We start from the raw sequence: 26,161 nt of genomic DNA on the forward strand, positions 1-26,161 counted from the left end.
TACGAGAATACTCATAGAATAAAATCATTAATCTAATACGTTGCAATTATAAATATTGGACACAATGAACACCATTAAAAGTGCAACTGTGTCAGAGATTGTCACTGAACATTGTTTTAAAAAAAATGCAGTGAGTACAGATCATTGAAATAAAAATCATACTTAATATACTAAAATTATGATAGAAAACAGCTTTAATTCAAATATATATAATACTACATGTAAGCACTCCCCCTTATGCTCTCTGCCAGCAACATTGCCTCAATAACAAGGCCTCACAGTTGAAGAGATGAGGTCAAAGTCATACTTCAGTGACACTTGATATTCTCCACCAACTGGAACCGTAAAATCCTCAGAGCTGAAATTGTGAAAACAGCTGAAGTTGGAATGGAAGCCTGCTGGAGCGTTCTCTTAAATATTCAAACAGATTTGCCGGCAAACGCTTCAAGGCCTCGACGTCTCTTCCTTTGAGAGCTCCGGCTGGTGTTTAGCTCACGTCTCCAGGTTCTGGTTCTCTTCAAGGTTTGCCTGCAGGCCGACCACCGGATGGTATGTAATCGCGGAGGACGTCTTCACGTGAATAGCTGCGTTTTTTTGGCCTGCACCTCTTCCTTTTCTAAACCCGTCTTTGTCTTTTCGGACTTGGGATGTCCCGCTACTGCCTTTAGAGGAAACTGTCTGACCTCTGAACAGTTGTGCCTGCCGCTGGCACAGACCGATTTTACTGAGGAGGATGAACACATCCCCTCTGAAAGCTTTAGTGAAGATGGCATACAGAAACGGGTTGGCACACGAGTTGAGTGGGTAAAAGAGCACCAACAATATCTTGGAGTTGGAGACTGTGATGAGCGGCTGGTCTAACACTGCCGACATGGCATAGAAGGAAATTGGTGCCATGCAGAGAAAGTCGGTAAAGATGAGGACCGCCATGCGTTTCGCTATGTTGGTATCCTTAGATCCGGAGCGGTATTGAGGATTGTGCACAGCGCAGTAGATTTTGACATAGCAAGCGCAGATTACAAGAAAGGCCAGGACATTGAGGACTAGCACAGAGATGACGTAGACCAGTGCCTCGGTGGACTGGATGTCCATTGGGAGACAGATGCTGACCTTCTGGTAGCTGCTAACCCCGACGAGTGGGAGCAGCGCCAGCAGGAAGCAGAAGATCCAGCCCCCCAGCATCACTGCAGCAGCGTGGTGAAGGTGCAGCTTACGATCCAGCCTCATCGCAAACGTGATGGCGTACCACCTCTCCAGCGTGATCACGGTCAATGTGTAGACAGACAACTCACTTGCAAACACAGTGAAGAACCCAGCGAGAGCACAACCGGGGCCCGTCTGCCAGTCGATGGCGTGGTTAAAGTACTCGGCTCGCGTGTGGAGGTCCACCGAGGCGATGAGCAGCAGATAAATCCCCATGCAAAGATCGGCGAAGGCCAGGTGGCACATGAGGAAACGTGACACAGAGAGCTTGTAGTGGCTGGTGAGCAGCACCGAGAGCACCACCAGGTTCCCCAGAACAGCCAGCAGGCTCACAAACCACACAGACACCCTTAAGAAGGCAAAGCCCATGATGTCCTCACATGGGTTGAACTCATCGGGAACTGGCGAGCACATCACCTCCTCCCCCTCGTCGCACACCACGTAATCATAGCGATTATCAAAGTATTGGCTGGTGTCCTCCTGGATGTTCATGAGGGTCTCTCCAAAGCCCACATCCTCATCCGGATGTCCCTCAAAGTAGGCGTGGTAGTGCAAGCTGCCGCGAAAGGCGCCTCGATGACTGCCATCGTTTGGCTCCTCTGGGATTTCTTCTCCCATACCTTGGATGGAGGGCGTGTGGAGGGGCGCCACGGAACGCTTATGCTGGTTATAGAAATCCGTCAGGTTGCAGATGATGTACTCGAAAAAACTGGAAAAAACACAATTGGGGGTACAGTATTGATACATTAGTGTCACATATAGACTTTATGGTTTTCCAATATCCAAGTACTACATTCTCAATGATTTATCTGAAGGTGCGCTATATATGAGATTTTGTAAACTCAGTGAATATAGGCCTTTGTGAGAGCTGAAACACAAACTCACAGACTCAACTCATTGTGACAGCAGGTAGTTTACTGATAATAGAGGGAAATAATACAGGACACATACTGTATACTGTACATAAAGGCAGAAAAATAAAAGCAAATAATAACAAAAGGAACGTGAGATGCGGGAGTAAGCTGGTGTACTTTGGTCATGTTGCGACAGTTCATAGTTCAAACAGTTGGAAAGTACTTGGTCTTGGTCACACTACACCCGCCTCTCACCCAAACTCAGCTGGGATAGGTCACAGTTCACCTGAGACCCTTATAAGCGTTATAGATAATAAATCGATGGATTGCCATTATGAGAGTCATTTTAAATCTGACTCATTCCTACAAAACCAACTCAGAGTGACACGAGTTACGGCAGCAGTGTAAGACATTATATCTAAACACATTGGAGAGTTGATTCAGCACCAAGCAAGATCCACATTATGCAAGTGCAGCTCCCCGACACACTTTGGTACATCATCCAGATTACACTAAAAACACAAACGATCCTCTGATTCTCTTGCCTACAGTGAACGCATCACAATTCTTGCAGTTAGTTTGACCAAAACAAAAACAAGGACGGAGCTCACCCTCGTTTCGTTTTGAGATTTTTGAAGCCGCAGCAGTGGCTGGGGTATGTGAGGTTGGCCGTGGTGAGGTGCTTGAAGATTTTGATGGGTGGCAATTTTTTGAGGGCCCAGGCATTGCGGGCCTTCAACTCTCGGAGGGACTCCATACCGCTGTTGGGCAGGGAGGTGATCCCTGTCTGGGATATGTCTCTGAGGGACAGAGAAAGGGTAGCAACGTCGAGGAAATATAAATTGTTTGTGTTCTAGTAAAGAACCACATTGCTACATCGTTAATAATTCATAAGGCACTCTTGACATAGGGCTTTTGCAACAGAGTGACTTTAACCAGGAAATACGAACTTCGTTTATATAAAAAAAAAACAAAAAAAAAACGACATCAATAATGTTTCCCTGTAGAAATATATAGACTGTTGTCATGTGCCCTAAAGCAAGGTACACACATACATCGTGACAGATTTAAAAAAATTTGAGACACCCCTACACAAGACTCAGAAAAAAACATTTACTGTATTTGTTTTCCTATTGCTCTTGCAGTGTGTGGTGCACTCGCTAGATGACTAACAGCACACCACACACACAACATGTCAACCAACAATTTATATTGTTGATACGCCATATTGGGTTTCCTCTTCCAAACCAGATGTCTGTCGTTGTACCAAGACTGACGTTTGCGAGGACACTGCTGGAAAATAAAAAGAAAACAAAAGAAGAAGTTGAAGAAGCTATGCTGTTACCTTATCAGGTAACTACGGTGCAGTTTCAAACTCTTCTTTTCGTTTCACGTCACAATCACACACTCCGTGGATCTCCTGACCTTGTTGTAGACCACATAAGAATTTGTGATCGCAAATACTGTCCACATTTAATATTTATGATTGTCGGCCTCAACCGTTTTCCAAGCAGATGGGGGGGGGGGGGGGGGGGGGGGGGGGGGGGGGGGGGGGGGGGGGGGGATAAAGCAAAAATCCTGACATACTCTTTTCGAGACGTGAGAATTGGGCTTTTTCTGACTTTGATGGGGGGATGGTCAAATACAGCCCGATGTATGTGTGTACCCCGCTTAAATCACTAAATATGTCAAGTGTGAGGACCTTACAGAAGCATGGGCCCACTGATGGCGCCGGCAAAAGCTCTTTCATCCATCTTGGTCAAGTACTTATTCCTGTGAAGATCACTGTACAGGAGAACACAAGTCGTCAAGTCATTTGAGTGACACTGGTGAGGAGTATCGTAATCCCATGGGCCTAATCCCTGCACATCTCTCCTCTTATTTGAAGTCAAACAGTTCTCACTCACTGTAAAATTAGACAAATAACACAGTAGAGCACGACTTAAACACACTATACCCTCACCACGCAGCTCTCCGATCAAATGAGGATAATAAGACTCAGGAGCTTTGTTTGTCTTGGTCGGGCTACACTGGCATCACTTAACACTTGAGTGCAGATCGCACGCCAACACAAACCTCACACGTGTTCAGACTCTGGCCCCTCACCGATGTCTTAATTAGGCTCTTGTAAAGTGTCTGTAGGAGTTAGGACTGAGCAGACGGCACTATAGCTAAATGACTATTGCTTATTTAAATATCCTAAATGTGTGGGTTGACAACCGACATGCATGTTGCTGCAAAGAAGTTGAAAACAAAATGCAATGATTATGTTTATGTGATCTTGGAGGCGGCCACAAAGAATCCAGTGTCCCTGAATGAATGCAAGAAAGGAACTCTTAATGCAGACTTCCTTCTACCCAATTTGGAGGCATATTTTCCCATGAGAACTGGAGCGGACTAATCAAAAGCTTGGCTAAATCCCGTTTGGAGTACATATGAGAGGATCCATTTGCAGCACAAAAATACATATGACACATGTCAGCAATAGTTTAATCCTACGAGTTGTGAGGTCTGAAAGTGCTGAGCAAAGTTGTCAGAGAAACTGGAAGAAATGTACTTAGTCGCTTGGGGGTGAGAAGTTGAACGCATGTGTCATTTTCCTACGTTTAAACATTTCCTTTCTAACTGTTGTCAATTGAGTTCGAGTTTTGACATACACTTGATCCAGCTTGGTCCCATTGAACGCATGATGTTGGATTTCCCTGAAGCCATTCCCATACAGCATCCTGAAAGACAAGAATATGTTTATCTAATAAAATGAACATCGTTGCATTGTTTGAATCACTGCATCATGCGCTAACATTGCATCTCCATGGAGATTTCATGGTGACGTCTTGTCTGTCTGTGCAATTTGGTGGTTTAAAGGCCTACCATCCATCCATCCATTTTCTTTACCGCTTATCCACACTACATTTCCTATAAATGCAGCTCAGTGTATTTAATTTACGATCCCCTCTTACCCTGTCCACATGTCCATGAGTGCCTGTTGTGTGTTTGTGTATGAATAGTCTTCCTATTCAGAACGTTATTCAAGTGAGCTCATTCTGACCTGTCTGCACCTCTTCTAGCTTATTCAAGGGTTAGTATTTTATTATTCTTATTAAAAGGCAATGTGCTCGAGATCTTAATAAGGGCCTAATTAGATTCTTACTATTTATGGAGCAAGCTGCCTTTTCTGGGTTTGCGTTTTTGTTAGTGTAGTGGCTTATAACGTTTTTATCAGCTGGCTTCTCTTGTAATAAATGTTATGATTTGATGTGCAGAATGGTTCCCAATAGGGACGTTTGATACCACTTTTTTTCAGAGTATTCATTCTTAATTACTCACCGATACCGAGTACTGATACCGCTAGTACTTTTGATGAGTAACATTTCAATGAAAACAATGACATATGAGCATGAACAGACGTTTCTTTCTTTCTGGCGCACATGATGATACGCAAATGTGTCAAACCACTGCACTGTGGCGCCAACTACTGGCGAGGAGCACTTAATGTCAGATTTATTTTGCCTTCATGATCGGTGGCTGGTATCGGCAGCCTTCACGAGTACCCGATACATTGAGATATGGCCATTATCGGTACTCGCCGATCCCTAATTCCCATGCATCCTGGAACACTTGATCAATGGCTGACCACTTTTCCAGTCATGGAGGACACATGGAAACCGAATCAAATGTCCTGGTAAACTTAAAGTGAATCCAAGTTTATCTGTAGAGGGCGCTCCTTGACTTTCAAACCATAGCTTCTAATAGACGGGGTCGTCGGTTAAAGACTGTACTGACAAATGACATTTTGAGGTTACAAGGTTACGGTGTACAATGAACACAACACAGTTACTGCCGAACGTACTGATTTTCATTTGAACGTTTTATACACTATATTGCCAAAAGTATTCGTTCACCTGCCTTGACTAAGATCTGAACTTAAGTGACATCCCATTCCTAATCCATAGGGTTCAATATGACGTCGGTCGACACTTTTGCAGCTGTAATAGCTTCAACTCTCCTGCAAAGGCTGTCCACAAGGTTTAGGAGTGTATTTATGGGAACTTTTGACCATTCTTCCAGAAGCTCATTTGTGAGGTCACACACTGATGTTGGATGGAGAAGGCCTGGCTCTCAGTCTCCGCTCTAATTCATCCCAAAGATGTTCTATAGGGTTGGTGTCAGGACTCTGTGTAGGCCAGTCAAGTTCATCCACCCCAAACTCTCTCATCCATGTCTTTCTGGACCATGCTTTGTGCACTTTGTTTGTTTGTTCCTTTTTCTCTCTCAATATATAAAAAGCTCACTTTAAACCAGATTTATGCTTTGACATCTTGCCTCGGTTTTGCTGGGGTATGTTAGATGGTCATTCATTTTGGATATGATGTGGTCAGTATCGTTCTAAAAATGACAAATGACTTTAAAACATGTAAGGAATAGTCTACATAGTGTGTAAATGTTTGTATGTGTCATGCCAATATCTCACACTGTCAGCAAATCACTGGTGATGCCGAGGAAGGAGTTAGGTGGGATAACAGTAATGTGGGGATGATCTACAATTTCCCTGCAAAGAGAAACCAAACGGAGAGAGCATTAATTGCTGTTGTAAACATATACTGTATACACTTCACTGGAAAGTGGCACAGGCACAGTCAGGATGGAAGATTGATGTCTTCTCACTTTTTACGCTATAGCTGGAAAATGAAAGTGGTTAGCGAAGTTGATTGAAGGAATGACTCAGAAAACCACACACACACTAGATGACTCACGACACCTCAAGAACATGTACTCATGACAAGTGCAAACGGCCACATAATCAGTACTTGTGTAGTGTTTTCTCTGTACACTTCACTCAATGCCATTTGAGAGCTCTGATGACGGTCAACCTTCGGTTGGAAATCAACCAAAGCGGTCGCTCGAAGCAGGAAGTCACTAATTTGTCTGCCGGTCTGCTCCAAATTGTCTTGTCACATTGAAATATGTCAGACGAAAAAGGAGTGAGCCACCATGATGGGCCTCTGAGCTACGTTGTGACTCGAGCGTCAACCTGTGTAACACCAGCACAAAACTAGCAATTATTAGTAGTATCGTCATGTAGTATTAAGAGTAAGAGGTATACAGTGCATGTAAAGGCTGATTATTTACAAACTAATGAATAATGAATAAATATTCAGTTTTCATTCACCATTCTAAATTAGACCATTTGAATCAACTACACATTTAGAATACTGGATATGCCTGTAGTATAAGTAATTGAGTTTACATGTATTTTTTGTCAAAATGTTTAAAAAAGGAAAACTAGAAAATATTTATTTTAATGAAAACTATCTTAGTCTTGTGCCATTTTGTTCTGTAATTATTTTCCTGCTAAAAGATTCTGAATCAGCAAATAAAAATGGAGTTAAAGTCAGCATTTGGCTAGATTACGAATAATATTGGTTTTAACTACACTTGAGCTTGTAAATGCGAATGCCTCTTTTGTCGTACCGTACCAAATATTAGGTAAAAATAGGCCTCTAAAGTACACAAAACTCTAACTGTACATAATGTCAGACAAAACTTTTTTATTATTTTTTTTATTTTTATTTAAACCTCAGTATAAGAAACTAGAGCATCACAGTATGTCTGTGTTATTTTGCTTTCTTTGGCATTTTTACTTACTCCCAAACAAGGATGAGTGAGCCTGCTGAAGATTTTGATCTTAATTGCTTGCACTAGCAGTTGTCTGACTAGGTGATATAGTTGCATCGTCACTTTTTATCAATTGTTTTAATATTTTATGGTTTATTTTTTCATGTATGACAGTTAATGCTAACAACAAACGTCTTTAAGCTCCATTAAAGTCAAGTGAGTATTCCAGTGATTAACATAATAGTTAATAGAGATCTTATGGTGACACACACGTGTGCACACACACACACACACGCACAGTATATTTATGAGCTGACACAAATTAGTTAAACAACTTACAGAATGAAATAGTTGTCATTAGAGTTGACGTTGCTCAAGTCAGGAAAGATGTCAAGGCCTGTATTGAAAAAACCCCTAATGGACAAGAAGAAACTATTAGACGAGAAATAAAATGTTCCTTTAAAGATTCCATGCATCCTCACCTGTCAGGAATAGAATTCAAGTTATGACCTGGGCTTAAAGCAACAGTATGCAGAAGGTTTATTTGTATTGCAAATGCATTTTTTTTTTTAAATTGTCAATAAAATGCCATGATCTAGTGAACAGGGTTGAAGTCCACTGATATTTTCCCAAGAGCTAAGACTTTATAGGGAACAGATGCTGAAAAGAATTAAAGGTTTAAATAATGCGGGACTTGTGTGTTTGTGAAAACCGAACGATTGTGTTTGTTTAAAAAATGCAATCACAAGTACTCACAAGTATTTCAGGTTTGGGAGATTCTTAAAGGCTTCAGGGTCAATGTAGTTTAAATTCTTTGCATTCCGTATTTCTCTGAGTGAACAAACAGACAATATTGTGTTGAAATTCACAATACACTTGCCCCGTTATCAAAGAAGACATAGTTTCCAAGTGAACCTCTTTAGATGGAATCAGTAGAATACACACAAATCCAGAAACACTGAATTGAACATGTCCTTAAAACCTGCTAGACGAACTGAAAGGTGCAGGTCAGTGGGCAAGAGCAAGGAAATTAGGTGCTGACAGCCAAAACCAGAAGTATGAATGAAAAAAAGTGTTTCATTAGTGTGTTTACTCTGGTTCACCCCAGCTTTGCAGAACAGTTGTGTTATGTCTAAGGCCAAATGTGTCTTGGCCATATTCACATCCTGGCTAAGGGTCTGGCTCCAGGTAGGCAGACTCACTAACCTCCTGATGCTTAAAGCAGAGGGATGTACAGCATTCGGGTAGACTGTTTTATAAGCTGATAAATTAAGAACCATTTCCAGTCCGTGTACGTATTTGGTCAAGTTGAATTCTTTCGGCTTGAAGATCTGGCTCTGTATTAAACCACTGTACTAAATCAGTGCTCTCCGAAATGTTCCAAAAAAGTATTCAAACTAAATGCAATTAATTTCAGTATCTAAACTTTATTATTGCCTTGTTGATGCCTTAGCCACACTTTAACAGTATATAGCAGGGTTTTCGACATTTATTTTTTATGCTGCATGTCACAAAGGTGAACTGGAGCCTCTTCCTGCTGAATCTGGGCGAGAAGCAGAAGAAACCCTGGATAGATTGCCAGCCAATCGCACGGTACATAGAGACAAACAACCATTCACACTCAAAGCCACACCGATTAACCTTATGTGCATGTTTTTTGGAATATGGGAGAAAGCCAGAATAGCCAGAGAAAACCCAGGCTAGCACGGGGAATACATGCAAACTCCATAGAAAATGCCACAGCCTAAACTTAACCCGGAACCTGCAAACTGTGAAGCAGACAAGCTAGCTAGAATATATTTTTTTGTTTTTGTTTTTTTTGTAGCCGTCATCAACAAATTAATGACATCATTTATATTTCTTAAGTTGTCCACTCGCTGTCTCCGCAAATGTTTGCCTTCAGCCTCCAACTACAAGCTCGCTCTCTCCATCATAGACATGCTCCCTGTTGTCCCGATTCCCTCATCACATTCAAACAATCGCTCATCCAATAATGTTCAGACACCGTCACTGCCTCACAGACACTTGGAAGTTGTAATATTCCAACCTCCAATTCATGTAAAACTACTGCAGGGATGCTACCTGCTGTGTTATTTGTATTGTAGCAACCCTGCTACTGGTCGTGTTATATGGATTCTTGCTTGCTTGAGTTTCTGGGGTGTGTCAGCGGAATGAAGGTTGAAGAAAAACCCTGGATGTTTTGATTTTGGTATAGTTACAGCTGACATTCACTATTCAGTTTCACAATTCGTTGAGGTTATTGATCGACCAGCACTTGTTCCTCATTTCATCATCCATCCATATCCATAGCATATCTAATTGACTGCTAACATGAGGATTGAGGCTGTTCGTCAGCTAGTTTTAGCGAGTGCCGTTTTAGATGGGCATGCCTAACATTTGTGCTTTTGTTATATTTGACTTTCCTATTTTGCAAGTTTACCGGACATGCTGCCCGCAAGCTGAGGTTACACAGTGACTCACCACGGCTTGATAAACTGCATTCTTCGAAGCCACCCTGCTGTGAGACAGTCGCTAAGAGGACGCCTTTCGTACTTCAAGTGGACCCTAAAATAATTAGCAGGTCCCCTCGAAATATTGGAGTCTTTTGGAGTCTCTTGGAGTCTCAAAGAGTCTTTTTCTTTGTTTGAATTGGCAGCAGCCAAAAGGGACGAGTCGACAAATGTGCACATAAGGCGACACCCGCTGGCGTTGAGAGGAAGTTTTGATATTTTAAGAATTCTGCCCAATTACTCCAAATGTATGCCTTGATGTCTGTGTCAGTGTGTCAACTTTACAAGCGCAGCTGTGAGATTTTGAGAACTGTTTGTCTTGATATGACTCCAAGCACCATGAAATGTGATTTGAACCATAAGCAGTTGATTTGCCAAGACTAAAGTTTAAACGGTCACTCTGTATGCTTGACCTGTGAGTAAAGAGTACAAAGTTGGGGGTATTTTTTATTAATATAGGTTTTTAAACCCATTCTATGTTTCAAAATTGTAGACTAGATTTAAGATGATGGGTGTGGTCTTGCCTGGTCCTCAATCCTCTGCGACACTCCCCTGCGGTACTGAACCCCTGACTCCCGCTCTCTTGGTCTCTTCCTTCTTGGTTCTTCGCTCGTCTTGCTATCAGCTCCCCGGCTACGGGGCGGCCTCCGGCCACTCCTCCCTCCTCCCCTTTCTTTGTTCGGGCTCATTAACCGCAGGCCTTGGGGATGGAGACCCGGCTTCCTAGCCTCCGGGGATCAGCGCTGCTAAGCCTCCAGAACAGTTGCTGCTGAGCTACCAGATATGCTCCCAGCCAAACATGAGTTCTCTGAACTTACTAGTGGAAACCAGGCAGGGAGAGAGACGGACATATTCCCCCAACGAGGCATGACGTACAACAATTTTTCTTCTACCGCCTCTTTTGTTTTTTTCATTTTTCTGCATCCTTTTTCTCATTCGACTAAACCTGTCTCCGTGCTTCCCGAGACGACTGAGACAGACCCCCACCACCCACTAGTTGATGTTCATGAGTAACACACCAGTGTTTGCCAGTCTGTACAATATTAGTGCCTAATAATTTTGGGGAAATTACTAGCTTCACACAAAATCCTAACATTGTCCTCTCTCTCTCTCATCCGGAATGGACACGTTAAACGCTCACCTTTTCAACTTCAGTCCAACACATGATGTGCTATTTCCCTTTTCGTATGCCTATTTTCCTTCTTTTTACCATTATTAGTGTTATTTTCTTTCTTTAGTTAGACACCTTTGTGTGTTTCCCTTTAGATCCATTGTAGATGTCATTAAATATTCTTTAAAATTCCACTCTTGTTTGTGTTTTGTGTGTGTTCTGAGTTTAAGTATCATCAAGAACTCGTATTTCATAAAATGTAGCAATCGTCAGATTACGAGACTGATAAAAAGGTTTCTCATCACTTTCCCTAAATTTTATACATATAAAAAGTGACGTGGTGCCCCTATACAAGACAAATTAGTTAGATAACGATTAAAGCGTATCTTTTTCCAAATTAATTATATTTCTATTTAACCCCCATATACACTACACAAGTGACCGTGCTAAATATTTCAACACACTTACTAACGCTGTTAGTTTGCTAAGCGGACCCACCACCTGTTGCCTTCAGTGGTGTCTGTGTCATTGATGTCAAAACATGTGAGTGGCAATTAATCAACTTCAAGCTCTAACCGTCACTGAGCACTGGTAAAGTCGACACGTCGACTGAATCGGTTCAACCCCCGAGTACATACAGTACATAAACGTGGACTTTTTTTTTTTTTTTTTTTGGACAGGCATTCCCAGACAACTGTAATCTGCCATTTTGTTCTGCCTGTTAGGGTCTTGAAGTAAAAATACACAACTGTCTTTCTTGAATACCAAATACCATCTTGTAGCCTATTGATGGCCGTGACCAATTGTCTTTCTGTATGAAACAAGACACTGTATTGGGGAATTTATCTCATTTTCATCCAAAGTGTAAGAACTCAAAGTATGCGGTTTCTATCTAGACAACACCCCCGCAATAATCAGTTTATAAGTATAGCCTCAGATCTACAGCTGCTGTTGGCATCTCAGGCAGCCAAAAGGAAGCGGGGTATATTAATTTGTGACTGACCCTGAAGGAAACTTGAGTGAAACACTATTATCTCACGTACCGCACCAATCAGAGGCAAATTGGTCCAAGGTGTATAAAATAACACCCCCGTAAAACAGATACCAACCTCAGCTTGTTGGAATGACTGCCTCTGTCTGTATTTTTGTTATCTACATTTAGTCTGCCAGTTAGCCACGACACAAACTCAGCCGGAAATTTAGGAGCAATGGTGCACTTGCATTCATCAATTCAAGTCGCATTCAAGTGTCGCTGTGAATTATAGTTACTGCTGCACACTGTGACACAGCCACAGCTAATACACTAATTGAAGAGTGGAAATAAATCGCACGTAAAGTGCCGCGTTGGAATGTGTTGACAGAGTCAGGCCTTCTTGGAGCAGTGCGTGGAGAGTTGGGTGTGCTGCAGGATGGTGTGTGTGGTCCACCCGGAGCCTGCACACACAAATCTCCTAATTGAGACAAGAGTGCACCTTGCTCAACTTTTCCCCCTGAGTCGCTTCTGTAGGAGCTGGACCATGAAGGAAAGCGGAGAAGCCAAATTGTGCCGGCTGTTCACCTTCGCCTTTTTGACTACTTTATTCTGTCTTCCTCTAACTGCCTACCTACAGTACAATCCTCTCTTCTATCATAATCCCCACACATGATTTACTTTATGAATTATGTTGATTTATGACTTTTGTTGGGTTTTAATTATTTTTTTAATGTTGCACCAGGAGTTAACTGACTCGTAACAACTGCCTTTTTCTTTTGTTTTTTGTGTGTGGACACTACACAATGAGAGCCATTTAACTATCATGTCGTCTCCTGCCTCATTCTTGTCTGAGCGCTCGCAGATGATTGCAGAAACTGCTGCTGTTGTTAACAGTTTCACCTCAGTGGAAGTCTGAACTGTACTGATTTTCTTTTTCTCAGAAAATCTAAAATCTCAGAATTAGAACACGATTTCTAGTATCTAGTTTCCGAATGCAGCTATTGACGCACGCACACTGAGCTAAAGCTAAACCTCAGCAAGTGGTGAAGAACTTTCTAGGCTCTAACTGAAACCTTTATCTTGCCATGGAGCTAATACAGTAGAACAGTCTACTCAACCAGGATCAATAAATTATGTGCACTTCACTTCAGATACTCACATATGGGTGATTTTCCTCAGGCTGTGAAATGAGTTCCTCTCAAGCCTTCGCAGGGTCACATCCACTGATATATATCTAAAAGAAGAAGAAGAAGTTGTATGTGTGATTGGATCCACAATATATTTTCATAAACACAGTAAGGCTAAATAACTTTCCTGAGTTATTTAGCCTACTGCGTCTCTAAGCCTCCAAATTCAGTGGTCATTTTGCAGGCATGCGCCGCAAGTATACATTACCTGGTCATCACTCACGGCGCTCCAATTTGTACTTGGAAACAAGTACTCTCTTAAAATAAATAAACCAATAAATAAAATAAACTCCAACCATGCAATTGCTCAGTGTTACGACACATTCACTTCAGTCTTTGTCGACCAATCAATGGACTGAAGTGTGTGTACTTCTAAGGTTGGTTGGTATCCTGTTAAAAGTTGAAGATCAAACACCCTTCAAGACTTTTAACAATGGTAAAACATTGATGGACTGTGGCTTACCCAACTCATTCTGTGGCTTACCCAACTCATTCAACTTCACTATGATAAAAACAACTATTTCGTAAAAATAGAAAAATGGTAATCAGAAGCTAATGCTGATAAAGCGAATCTATGCATCCCACAACACTGCAGCTCTGCTTAGAATTTGGCTTTGACATGATTGCCGTCAAAAATGGTAGCTCTTCGCCCAGCCTAGATACCAAAACATGGGCGGAGAAACTTGGTATTCATATTAGCCCAATTTTGGCAATCGCACTAAAATCTAAACGGCTTGCTTACGGATATTTTGCGGAAATAGGCAGCTGACAAAAACTTGACCTTGGTGTTATAATTTCACATTTGATGGGTAGGCAGGCACTCCAGAGACCCAGCTGTTTGTATACAAGCAATTAAAAAGTCAGTTTTCCATAATATGTCCCTTTTTAAGATGGAAGACACAATGCATGTTCTGAATAATAGGATAAAAGAAAACTCACATCTCAAATAACAGACAGTTTAAGTGGACTGTATATTTTACTCTACTCCTCCTACTCGTCTCCAGGGAGGCGCCCCCCCCCCCCCCCCCCCCCCACACTTAAAGCTTGACTGAAATAGGACCGTTCAAAACCTTCCTGCGGTTAAAAGAGCGCTATTGGTGTTCAAGGAATGCCTTAACGCTTCCAGCTGTGCAGCCAGAGAAGAAAGAAAATCAATCGCTTCAGTGTGAGACAGAGAGGAAGGAGAAAGGGTGAGCAAGTGTCAAGAGCAAGGAGGAGTTAAAAGGGAACAGGTGGAGGACAGCAGTCCTCAAGAGCGTGTGTTGAAGTTGAAGCGGTTACTCACATCCTCGAGATGTTCACTACGTTGGCAAAAGCACCCGATGGCACAGATGACAGACGTGACTCGAAAAGCCATCTGCTTGAAAAAGAAAAAAAAAAATGTTTTAGTCGTCACAAACTGGAGGGAGGCAAGAAATTTGCATTTTGATAGCTAGCTAGGTGAGCTTGGATATTTCCAGCCTTTTTATAGGTACAGAACACGTTTTGTTAACTAAGATCCATCCATCCATTTTCTGAGCCGCTTCTCCTCACCAGGGTTGCGGGCGTGCTGGAGCCTATCCCAGCTGTCATCGGGCAGGAGGCGGGGTACACCCTGAACTGGTTGCCAGCCAATCGCAGGGCACATAGGAACAAACAACCATTCGCACTCACAGTCATGCCTACGGGCAATTTAGAGTCTCCAATTCATGCATGTTTTTGAGATGTGGGAGGAAACCGGAGTGCCCGGAGAAAACCCACGCAGGCACGAGGAGAACATGCAAACTCCACACAAGCGGGGCTGGGGATTGAACCCGGGTCCTCAAAACTGTGAGGTTGACGCTCTAACCAGTCGGCCACCGTGCCGCTGTTAACTAAGATGACTTATAAAAATTAACTTTGTACAGATCACTCTGAGACAATAGACCCACTTTATTTGTCCTCTTTTCTAATCAGGGAATAAATATATATGTATAAATACATTCATATATTTTTTCATTTTCTATAGCGCCTATCCTCATTAGGGTCACAGGTGAGCTGGAGCCTATCCCAGCTGACTTAGGGCGAGAGTGAGGGTACACCCTGGACTGGCTGCCAGCCAATCACAGGGCACATACAGACAAACAACCATTCACACCTGACAATGTAAAGTCTTCAATGAACTTAAAGGTCCCGTATTTTGCCAAACCAGCTTTTTATATTATTTCGGATGTAATATTGCCTCTATGGTGCCTGAGTAAACGTGAAATAATTAAAATCATCCACGCATTCCTGAGTCCCAGATGTTTAAAAGTGGATACAAAACTGGGTCAAACAGAAGTAACTGTCAGAGGGGTCTTTTTGGACACTCGTATGACAAAACCAAGGTTTTTTTTTAATAATGACATTGACACTTTTATACTCAGTCCATGTTAAAGAGTCACTCTACGGAGGTTTAAATAGCCAAAATACTGGACCTTCAACATGGGTGTTTTTGGAATGGGGGAGGAAGCTGGAGTACCCAGAGAAAACCCACACAAGCACAGGGAAAACAATCAAACTCAAACCCCTCAAACATTCTAACCACTTGGGAACCATGAAGCTTACACAAATTATATTGTTTTACTGGTTTTTTTTTATTATTATTAATTAGAGAGGTTAACATTTTTACACTTGACTTCAGAGCTACCACATTATTTGCATTTTCAGACCCCCAACTTTGTTAATGTGTAAAAGCATGACCGACACCACTGAAAATGGCGTGTAAATTGCCCCTCTAAGTGAAGTAAAATGGCACAACAAGGCATCTAACATGATAAACCTGATGATGAATATTAAAAATGAACTTGTATTATAAGTGGAGAATGTTGTATACAATTTTAGTTAATATACTTAGGAATGCTTTACACCTATCAATTCGAAGTGTGCAGAATTTATTTTTGTAGACTTAGAAATCATAGCAAATAAATTGATAACTACTGATGTGAGATTGCATTTGGGGCCGACCCTGCAGAAGTGCATATTTTCCTGCAGACTTCAACTGTAACCTGTCTGAGTTGACGCATGTGTGTTTGTTCATTGAAAGTTGACTTTGAAAGAACACAGCTGATGTCATTGCTTGTATACAGTGGGAAACAATGGACTAATTCAGGGTAAAAAAAAGGGATCATTCAGCGGACACATAATGCACAATGCTTTGACAAACTCAAACAAACACAGGGACACAGAGCAGACCTTGGCACCTAGCAGCTTTCTCCCCACCCATCAGAACCTCCACAGCGCCACCTGGCAAAAACCCCAATAAGCAGGATGAGGACCAATGAGCCCATCTCAAAGACTTAAGGAGAAAATTGCACCCTCAATTTGTCTTTTTGGAACAAAACCTGAGAAAACAAACAGGTTGGAAATTGGTTTTAAAGTGCGGGAGAAGCCACCCAATTTACAGTAGTGTCAGCATTGAATTGACATCATAGTTGTGTTTACCATGGACTCTGTCTCATTTTGATGCGTAATGGGATGTGCTGACTGGAAGCAGGGGTTAAAACATGTGGCATATTTCAACCTGCACATTTTCCACTGAGATTCATTAAAAACTCTTGTGTAGAAAAACTGGCTACCTTAAAAACTTTGTGGCCTCCTGCCTGTGCAGTTACTATTTTAAATTAGAGCAGCCATATGTAATACACTCTCCCTAAATGAACAGCCCCTAAACCATTTTGACGGTACATTGGCTTGTAGTAAGGAGGATTTGCGTTTCTGGCTGCCAGCCAGTCGCCGGGCACATATTAAAAAAACACCCATTTGCACTCACATTCACACCTATGGGCAATTTCACTCTTGAATTCAACTAACATAGTTGTTTTCAGAATGTGGGAGGAAGCTGATATTCAAACGTCTTGACCAGTGTTTCTCAACCTTCTCACAGCATGTCACCAAAATTATGAATACTGAAAATATTATTATCCCGTCTCAATTTAATGACAAATTGACTTCTTTAGTGTGCAATTTGGGCCTGTTTCGTTGAACAAAAAGCTGACATGCTCGAAGAAAGCCGTGAGTTACTCTGTTGTTTGGATGGCACACAGGTGGATACACAGGTTTATTAACTTCTGCCTTCTAATTGAAGAGCATTTTATTGTTCTGCCTGTCACTATACGTCGCTGGCATAGATGGATACGCAAAGATCTGTAATTAATAAATAATGTTCGGACAAATTAGATACTTTTCTGCCATCCTGCGGCACCCCTGATGACCTCACACGGCACCATAGGTGCCTCGGCACCCTGGTGGGGAATCGCTGCTCTTGAATATAAAGTAGATGTGTTAACCACCGTGCTATCTGTAGCAAGTATAATGGGTAATATACCAGCCTGCACGACAATTTTTAGTGAATTTCTGTTTTTGGTTTATTACTTTAGAATGTGAAATTGTGACAAAGCCTATATTTTCAGCCATGCTAATGATTTGTAATATTCAATTCATTATATTAAAAATATATACATATATTGGATAATTGCGGCATTATTCATGAGTTGTATTTGAGAAAACAAGCCACAGTACGTTCTCTCATGAATTTAGCATAAGGAACCATAAGTGAAAAGAGGTATGTGAAAATTATCCACTTAAAATTTTTTACTAGCTGTGTAAGGTTTTACTAGCTGTGTAAGGCTTTTTTTTTTTGTCCTTGAAGACTTTTCCCACTCCCATTCACCTCAAACGAAACGTAGGTATTTGACCGCGAGTCAAGAGTCATTCGATGCAGATATTTACTAAGTGTTACACTTCTTAGCCTTAGAGAAACAAAATGGAAATTACTTGAGAAAATTAGGTGCACACTATTTTTTGATGTACTGTATTGTATGAACAGTATGTAGAAATAATAATAAATAAATAAAAACACCTTAATGTGTTGTTATTTTGTTTTGTTTTGCATTAAGACTTCTTCCCAATGGCAATAATACTCTTAAGGAACTAATTGTGAGTTGAGAAAGGTGCTGTCAAAGGTAAATATTGTATTTGAACGCAATGCCTAGACGAGTCAAGAGTCATGCGCTGCAGGCTTTTGAAGCGTGTCTATGTGTTCCTTTCCACCTCTCTGACTCTCACTGAGACATGCAGTGACCTTTCTTACACTTAACTCCCGAGCTAAGTGTCCATGTGCTGACTCTTTCTGCCTCTCACGTACATTTATTTGCACAGCATTTCTTCTTTGATAGGCAACTTAAAGCCATACGAGGAAACTGAGGAGTTGCGCAGACACACAGGATGAGAACGTTAAATACATTGAAATTTAAAGAGATTAAAGAAATGACCATTTCTACCATTAGTCATGCACAAAAGTTTACACTTTGTGGGAAAGAGACAATGTGCCTGTTTTTCAAGGTCACATGATGATATCGGCATGATGGGACTTAATCATTAAGTGAATGATGAAAATGATTGGTAACCAATTCAAGTTTTCTTGTAATCATTTGCTTTTTTTTCTCTCTCTCATTGTGACACATAGTAACATAATTTTATGGATCAGATAACACTGACTGTCCAAATGAAAATGTAAGATAAACTATTGCATTTGTCCAGCCTTCTAAACATTAAAACACAAAAACTGTGTAGTGAAGCATAATAGTAATAGAAGACTGATAGAATGTTTTTATTTAGGGGACTTTTACTTTTTTCATTTTTCTTACTGTTCTGCCTAAAATAGTGTTGGTGTTATAATGGACAACAATGCAATATTAAATACAAAATAAATACTTGGAGATTGTTTTATTATTTTTACCTTTAGCGACAAAGATATGATTCACTTATTCTTAAACGAAGTTGACATCTTATTTTCTATGCGGTCATGCATAAACAAATACACATGGTAACTCATTTTGAAAAAAATAAGTAAATGTAAGTAAGGCAACAAGTTGTTCCCATACTTGGGAACCACAGAAAGCAAATTCATAACATCCTATTCCATCGCAATGTTAGTCATTCACAAAAGAAAAAAAGAAAGAAAGCTGAAATATAGAATCGCTATCCCCTTCATAGGCTACAGCGGCACAATTTCATGACATCCAAAACAATAATTGTCGCAAAATTCAGCCATGACAAAGATAAAGCTCAATTTTAATTCACGCCGTGAGAGCTGTCATTAATTAAACTATGTTTATAATTGATGTACAATACTTTGCAGTGGTGTAGTAGAGAGCTGTTTCTAAATAACAGGAGGTCATCTTGTTGTTGTTTTTTTAATGCTAATCTCACAGAGTTAAAATTATAATTTTACATCTCGCCCCATCCATTCTTACAACAGGTAACTTTGTAGCCGTTGGATATCGTTAGTGCAGTGCGTGCCAAAAAAAAGTTGTGGTTTTGTGTAGTCTGTCATTTTCTATTAAATTTAAATCCTGAATCAAGTTAAAAACCAACAAACAAACAACAACAACAACAAAAAACACCCTTTCTGTTGAATGGAGAATATACATCACCCTTTAATTGACTAACTATTATAGCCAAATAGGCAGATAATGTGATTACTTGACAGATTCTTAGAGTGCCATGTGGGAGCACTTTTGGAGGAATAACCATTGCAGTATAATGATTTTCCCAGCAAAGTGTGATGGGAAAATCATGCTGTAGTAGAGGAGACAGTTTTTACATTCATACATCCATAACCCCCCCCCCCCCCCCCCCCCCCACCCCAAATACTTGTACAGATGAAAATGTACTTACACTGTCTCCGTGCTCGCAGGAAATTTGGGGATCTTATCAATGTCAATGCAAGTGATGGTCCGACTCTTCCACTCTGAGCACTCGCAGGCATCAGGGCAGGAGTCAGCATTGGATGCAAAACTCATGTGGAGGATAAACAGGGCACATACTATCACTTGCATGTTGGACTTCTTCTCTCTGCTAGTCTCCTCGTGGTCCTCTTGATGATCAATAGGCAAACATGTGCAGAATAGCATCTGAATTGTCGCCCAAATCCTTGCAGAGCGCTCACTTTTCACCCCTCAGGGTCCCAGGAGGTTCTTTGTGTGAGTCTGTGAAGGTAGAGGGATGCTGGAGGACGGGCAGCTGGAGCTCTTTAGTGGCTTTTGGAGGTGGTCTTCATATTGAGGGTGGACTTAGGAGGCACTCTTGTGTTAGATTGGAGAATAACTGCCAACCCCTCGCTCATTATTTTTGGGTATTATGTTACCTTATACTTTGGCAAAAAACAACAACAACAACAAAAACAGTTGCTCACAGACAATCTTATTGTTCTATTCTGTAACCAATAATAAATATGTACTGTATAGTTTTGTGTAGTGCAGAATAATTGTAGTATTCAGATTCATCATATAATCTTGAAAAACACAACTATTATGATTATGATTATGATTATTATTGCCAACAATAGGGGAAAATAACAGAAACACATACAAAACATTTTCTTTCCAGTTCTGAACTATATTATATTACTACCGTAGTGTATTGTATTAGATTTATTTTCTCAAGACTCGGCAGCAGCGGCGCAAATGCTACTTGTGGACATTGTAGTTCACAAAGAGCACATTCCCTCAGTTCACAAGAGCAAAAGGCCTTCATTTCCCAGCGTGCCTTTCTTCTGCGGTTGTAGTCAGTTGTTTTCCTGCTCAGACGCGGCTAGTTCAAGTTGCCATAGTACGGCGATGCATAATCTCTGTTGTTTTCTTTCAACTAAAAATTCGCGTAAGCGATACAGTCATGGAATATATTTTACATATCTCCGGTGAACAAATGTAGGGTTTTGCGGTCGTTATGGCACTACATCGTGATTAGCTTGGCAAGCTTTAGGTGTGCTAGCTAGCATTTAGTGTTTGTCACTTGTTGCTAGTCAAGCGGAGCATCATCCCTCAACAATGCTACAGACAAGAGTTGAATAGGAAAACTGATAAAGATATATATATATATTAAAATATATATATATATTTTTTTTAGAATTTTACTGGTCTCGGAGAAGTTTTACGTCGTTTCGTAGCAAAGCGAAAGCTTTCCAATTGCGTCGCGAATGTGTTTTACAATTCTTTTGTCATTGAGCGTTTTTTTATTTTTATTTTTTATTTTTTTATTTTTTATATATAAACTCCGGTTACTAATCTTCAGACTTCTTCAGTCGTTTCTCGAACCGTAATTCCGAAGAATGGACACATCCAGTGGGTCAGATTCACACGACAGACTTTGTGAAGCCCACCGCAGACCTCCACGGGAAAGAGGCCGAGCCAGTGGGCGAGCAGCTGACATCTCAGAGAAGATCAGCACACTGTGCAGCACTTTGCAGGTACTTTTATTCATGTCTTTTAGCCTTTTGTGGTGTTCAAATCTTCAAATCAATTACTGTACAATTTTTCACAGTTTTTTATTTTATTTTAAATTTCACAGTGAAATCATATTAAACTGCATGTCAATGTACAGTGTTTGCCCCCCCCCCCCCCCCTTACTTCCTGATTTGTTATCACACTTAATGTTTGAGATCATCAAACCAATTTTAATGTCACCCAAAGACATGTCAAGCAAAAAATAAAATACAGTGATGACAAATGATGATTTTAACTAAACCTTAACCTAATCACAATTGTGCCACCTTTGGCAGCAATAATTTAAATTAAGTGTTTGCGATAACTGGTGTTGAGTCACATCATTATTAAGAAATGTTGGCCCGCTCTTCTTTGCAGAATTGTTTTAACTCAGTCGTATCGGAGGTTTTGGAGCCTAAACTGCCTGTTGAGAGCATACCATGGCATCGCAATTAGATTTAAACCGGGACTTTGACTTGGCCACTCCAAAACTTTCATGATTATTTTTTAAGCTTTCAGATCTGTACTTGCTGATATGATTATGGTCGTTGTCGGGCTGTATAAGTGCTCAAATATTTTAGAGTTAATTATTCTATCTATATTTCCGTTGATTATTTGGATACAAAAATATTTTACATTAAAGTTAATTGCAAAATCATTTTTCAGATGACTGTTTATTAACTGATTGTTGTTGTTTATTTGGTATTGTTTAAAAATGAAACAAAAACAAATCAACAGTTCAGCAATATCACACGAGAGGGAGTGATGTCGTGACCAACCTTCGAAAGTGAACGCTACAGTACCTCTTGGGTAGGCTACTCACTGATTAATACGAATATATATACACACACATAATTCATATACAGAGACTGCTTCAGGTTCAACTACTTGTTTGGTCTGTAACATCGGCAAAAATGTGAATAATTGTTTTCCAAAGTAAAAAAAAAAAAGAAGATGTTTGCAAATGTCTTATTTTGATTAAACACATACATAATTAGTCTGCTTTCACTGAGGACTACAGAAATCAGAGAATATTTGCTGTCGAGAGGCTTTAATCAGGATTTGGACAATTTTAAGTTAAACGGTATCTCTCAACGATTACTTGATTATCAAAAGTTTAAATTTGGTAATTGATTAGTAGTATTAAATGTTCCACCTGTAGCTCCAGCATGAGGGCACGACCTAATGGCTGGACGTTCAGCTGCTTAATTCATTGTTCCATTAATCACAGCAAGTCATCCAGGCAATCACCTGGCCACCCGCCCGGTTCGTGGGTTTGCGCCGCTCCAATACTGATCATCGAGGGGGGTATTAGATGGGTGCTGATGCATATTCAACCGGAAATCTTTTCCCCGGTTATTCCTGACACACGTCGGGGTGGCCATGTTTTTTTGGCCACCCCCTGGCTCCGTCCGCCTATGCACAGTAGCATCAGTGTGAATGCTTGACTTTCAGCGTTCACACATTGGTTTTGTTTGTCTCTTTGGCAGGACACCAATCGGAACTTGACCAAGGTGGACCATATGCTGGGCCAGTACCGAGAGCAGTCCATTGACCAGGCTGAGGCCATGGCTTTGGTGAGACACCTGTTCAGTCCATTTCCAGTCTAATGAAATTATATTACACATTACACAGATGGCTTTTAAATTGCACAAGGCCAGGGTCATCTTATTTGAGTACACTCTCAGTTGTAACCTACCCTTGAAATCTAATATTGTGCTTCCTGAATTAAATGAGTACCCAAATACAAAATTAGGTTGAACTCAGGCCCTTAAGTATTATCTTACAAGTCTTGGCTCAGTCCTCCCTCAAACCAGTTTGTTTGTTGCTTCAGCCATCTGTTTTCTGTTTTCTAGCTTCGGGATAACCTGGAAGAGTCCATCAGTCAGCTACAGGCACAGAGGCTGAGCAGGACCAATGGTGCTCACAGCAGTGCTTCTGCCTCCAGCCTGCATTCCAGTGACATGGATTGTTGCCCTGGATCAGGTACAAAGGCTGAGCATCCAAAATGTTGTTTTGGATAGTTTAATAGAGATTAAACAGGCAGAGTGATAAAGCAGAAGGTACTTTTCTCTGTTCATACATTATTTCCAATGTGACCACTCTATTAGTATTTTACAACATGCAATAATTGGGATTACAGATGGCCAACATTTCAAACCAACTTCTCCACTAAAAGACTACACAGGAACGCCTGGGAGGAGGAGGAGGTCTCAGTCTGCAAGTGTTCGCTTCAAGAATAGCAGCTTGTTGGGAGAGGATGTAAGATCTACAGGAGTGCCATTTGTGACATACAAGTACTTTTACAAAGTATTCTGAAGTGAGCAGACTACATCAGCAACAATGTAATTTATTGGTATTTTAAATATCTTGGATTTTTATTTGTTTAGGTTTAATTTAAATATGATTAAAATGTGAGTAGGGCGGCTTATTGTCTTCATGTTTTACAGACATCGTCCTGCTTTTGTATTTGCTGGTGTCTTATTGTTCCGTACGGTATTTATTATAACCATTACAGATTCACACTTTGCACCAGTCCTTGAGGGATCTGCGTTGTGACCAACAGAGACTGTCAGTGGACCTGGATCGAGAAATTATCAGGAGGAATAGGTAACATTTGATGTGTATATGAACATGAGAACAAGTTTTGAATTAAGGAGGACAACCATCTCACTGTCATAGTTGCAAGTAGTGATGGGTTGTATCCAGTAAGTATTCAGTGTAGTATGTCACTGATGACTAAATCTAAATAACTTAATGTAATTTTTCTTGCACTCAGCTTCTTTTGTGGAAGTGAATCATATCCTGTTATGTACCAAAACCATTTGCTCTGTTTGATATCATGGACATATTTTGACTCAGTGAAAGTAAACTCATTGCGTACTTTCTCAAAAATAACAATGCTCTTCAGCATCACAGCATAGACTGACACATTTTATTGCCACTTGTTGTTTCTCTTTGAACAGCAGGTGTCTCTAGTGTGCATCTGAACCCCCAAGAAATGAATCTTTTCTCATACATCCTGCTGGGAAACTTCACTGCTTTGAAGAGTCTTTATCTAGCCATAACGTAGTTGCAAGAAGTGCAAATGCACAAAAAAATAAATATACACTCACAGCCACTTCATGAGGTATATTTCAAACAATTGATCAACCCAAGAACAGGGGCAGTGCTTTGACACTGTTAGAAAAACTTTGGTTCATGATTATTAAGCTATCTGAGAGAGAAAAATAACGAAACAGCTTTAACTATGATGCAGCGCAGTTCTACACCACAATAATAAAGACATTGAAAAAAGTATTTAAAAAAAAAATACTTCTGACGTCACTGATGGTACAGTGATTCACTCACCTGACTTCCTCGACGACAGCGCGGGTTCAGTTCCCACAGTCTATTGTCTGTTGAAGGCCACATTGAAAAGTCACAAAGCCAATTTGTCTCTCAACATAATTAATAATTTAACGCATGCTGCTGACTGGGTCAAATTGAGAATGTATTACATCAGTAGAAGGCTGAATTTCTTTTTTGGTGGTGTCATATAACGTTTTCCCTTTTTGACTTTGTGAATAATTATTTGTCTTTTCTTGCCAGGGCTGATGTTGACACCAGGCTTGCAATAGAGAGCCTCTCTGATCACGTCGCCCCTTTACAGCGACAGGACTCTGTAAGTTGTTGTTTGTTTCTGCTTCAGCTTGGAATCTGATGGTTTTCCGAAGAATAGGAAGGCATCCTGAATCAAATGTCCCCTCATGTTTCCTGCAAGACAAAAGCAGACAAATTAATCATATGCACATATTCTCAACTTCAATCAGCAACAACAGCAACTTAATTGCACACCGGACAAAACTCCAGTAAATTTAACCCGCAACATTGGCTGTGCAGTGCAAATTTGCATACATTGAATGAGTGGGCTACTGCAGATACACTTCACACCCACGGCCCACAGGATCACTTTACGCTGCTTTATGACACCATTAAAACACATTACTGTAATTTCTCTAATGCTGTATAATTCGTCTCTAAGTGAGCTATTACAATTTCTACTTGAGCCCCCTTCAGCGATTTGTACTTGCTTCTACTGATTGTGAAAAACAACGAAACAAAATTAGGCTGCCATTGTCTGTTTGTTTATGCAATTTAAATATTGTATATAAGAAGAAAGACCAATATATTTGTCACAAACTTAATGATAAAGAGAGCCAAGTTGTCTGCGTTTTTTTTTCATACTGCAGTTTTGTAGTCGAACACAGGGGGGCACTGTGTTGCTTTATTGGGTTATTTCATAATACTGATCACCTGGGGATGAGCTCACATTTCCAATGTACAAGGCAGCTACCAGTTCGTTTATATCCCTCGCCTCCATAGTGTCCTAATGGGAAAGCGGCAGGCCTCGGTGAGGAGAAATAATATTTTCCCCCAAAAAACTAAGAGTAAATAAACACA

At 40.7% G+C, this 26,161-nt stretch overlaps 2 protein-coding genes across 6 annotated transcripts in view; one reads left to right on the forward strand and one right to left on the reverse strand.

Moving 5' to 3' along the window:
• Window positions 1–266: 266 nt before the first annotated feature.
• tshr (thyroid stimulating hormone receptor) lies at window positions 267–20,490 on the reverse strand. The gene is made up of 10 exons (XM_061703964.1): window positions 20,133–20,490; window positions 14,740–14,811; window positions 13,427–13,501; window positions 8,430–8,504; window positions 8,013–8,087; window positions 6,529–6,606; window positions 4,715–4,783; window positions 3,765–3,842; window positions 2,669–2,857; window positions 267–1,912 (listed from the first exon to the last, which is right to left on the reverse strand). The coding sequence occupies exons 1-10, from the start codon at window positions 20,366–20,368 to the stop codon at window positions 493–495; spliced, it is 2,367 nt and encodes a 788-aa protein (XP_061559948.1). The 5' UTR covers window positions 20,369–20,490; the 3' UTR covers window positions 267–492.
• Window positions 20,491–21,004: 514 nt separating this feature from the next.
• LOC133416777 (centrosomal protein of 128 kDa-like) overlaps window positions 21,005–26,161 on the forward strand; it is a 38,778-nt gene continuing 33,621 nt past the window's right edge. For 3 of the 5 annotated variants that reach the window (XM_061703958.1, XM_061703960.1, XM_061703963.1), the window contains exons 1-6: window positions 21,005–21,702; window positions 23,209–23,295; window positions 23,575–23,704; window positions 23,862–23,980; window positions 24,237–24,328; window positions 25,310–25,382. In XM_061703958.1, the coding sequence (XP_061559942.1) occupies window positions 21,565–21,702; window positions 23,209–23,295; window positions 23,575–23,704; window positions 23,862–23,980; window positions 24,237–24,328; window positions 25,310–25,382 (639 nt within the window). In that variant the 5' untranslated portion in view covers window positions 21,005–21,564. Of the gene's footprint in view, window positions 21,703–22,456; window positions 22,529–23,208; window positions 23,296–23,574; window positions 23,705–23,861; window positions 23,981–24,236; window positions 24,329–25,309; window positions 25,383–26,161 lie in introns of all 5 variants that reach the window. The other 2 variants (XM_061703959.1, XM_061703962.1) reach the window with 2 other exon arrangements.

The sequence above is a fragment of the Phycodurus eques genome, chromosome 18 (genome assembly GCF_024500275.1).
Source record: "Phycodurus eques isolate BA_2022a chromosome 18, UOR_Pequ_1.1, whole genome shotgun sequence".
NCBI lineage: Eukaryota > Metazoa > Chordata > Actinopteri > Syngnathiformes > Syngnathidae > Phycodurus > Phycodurus eques.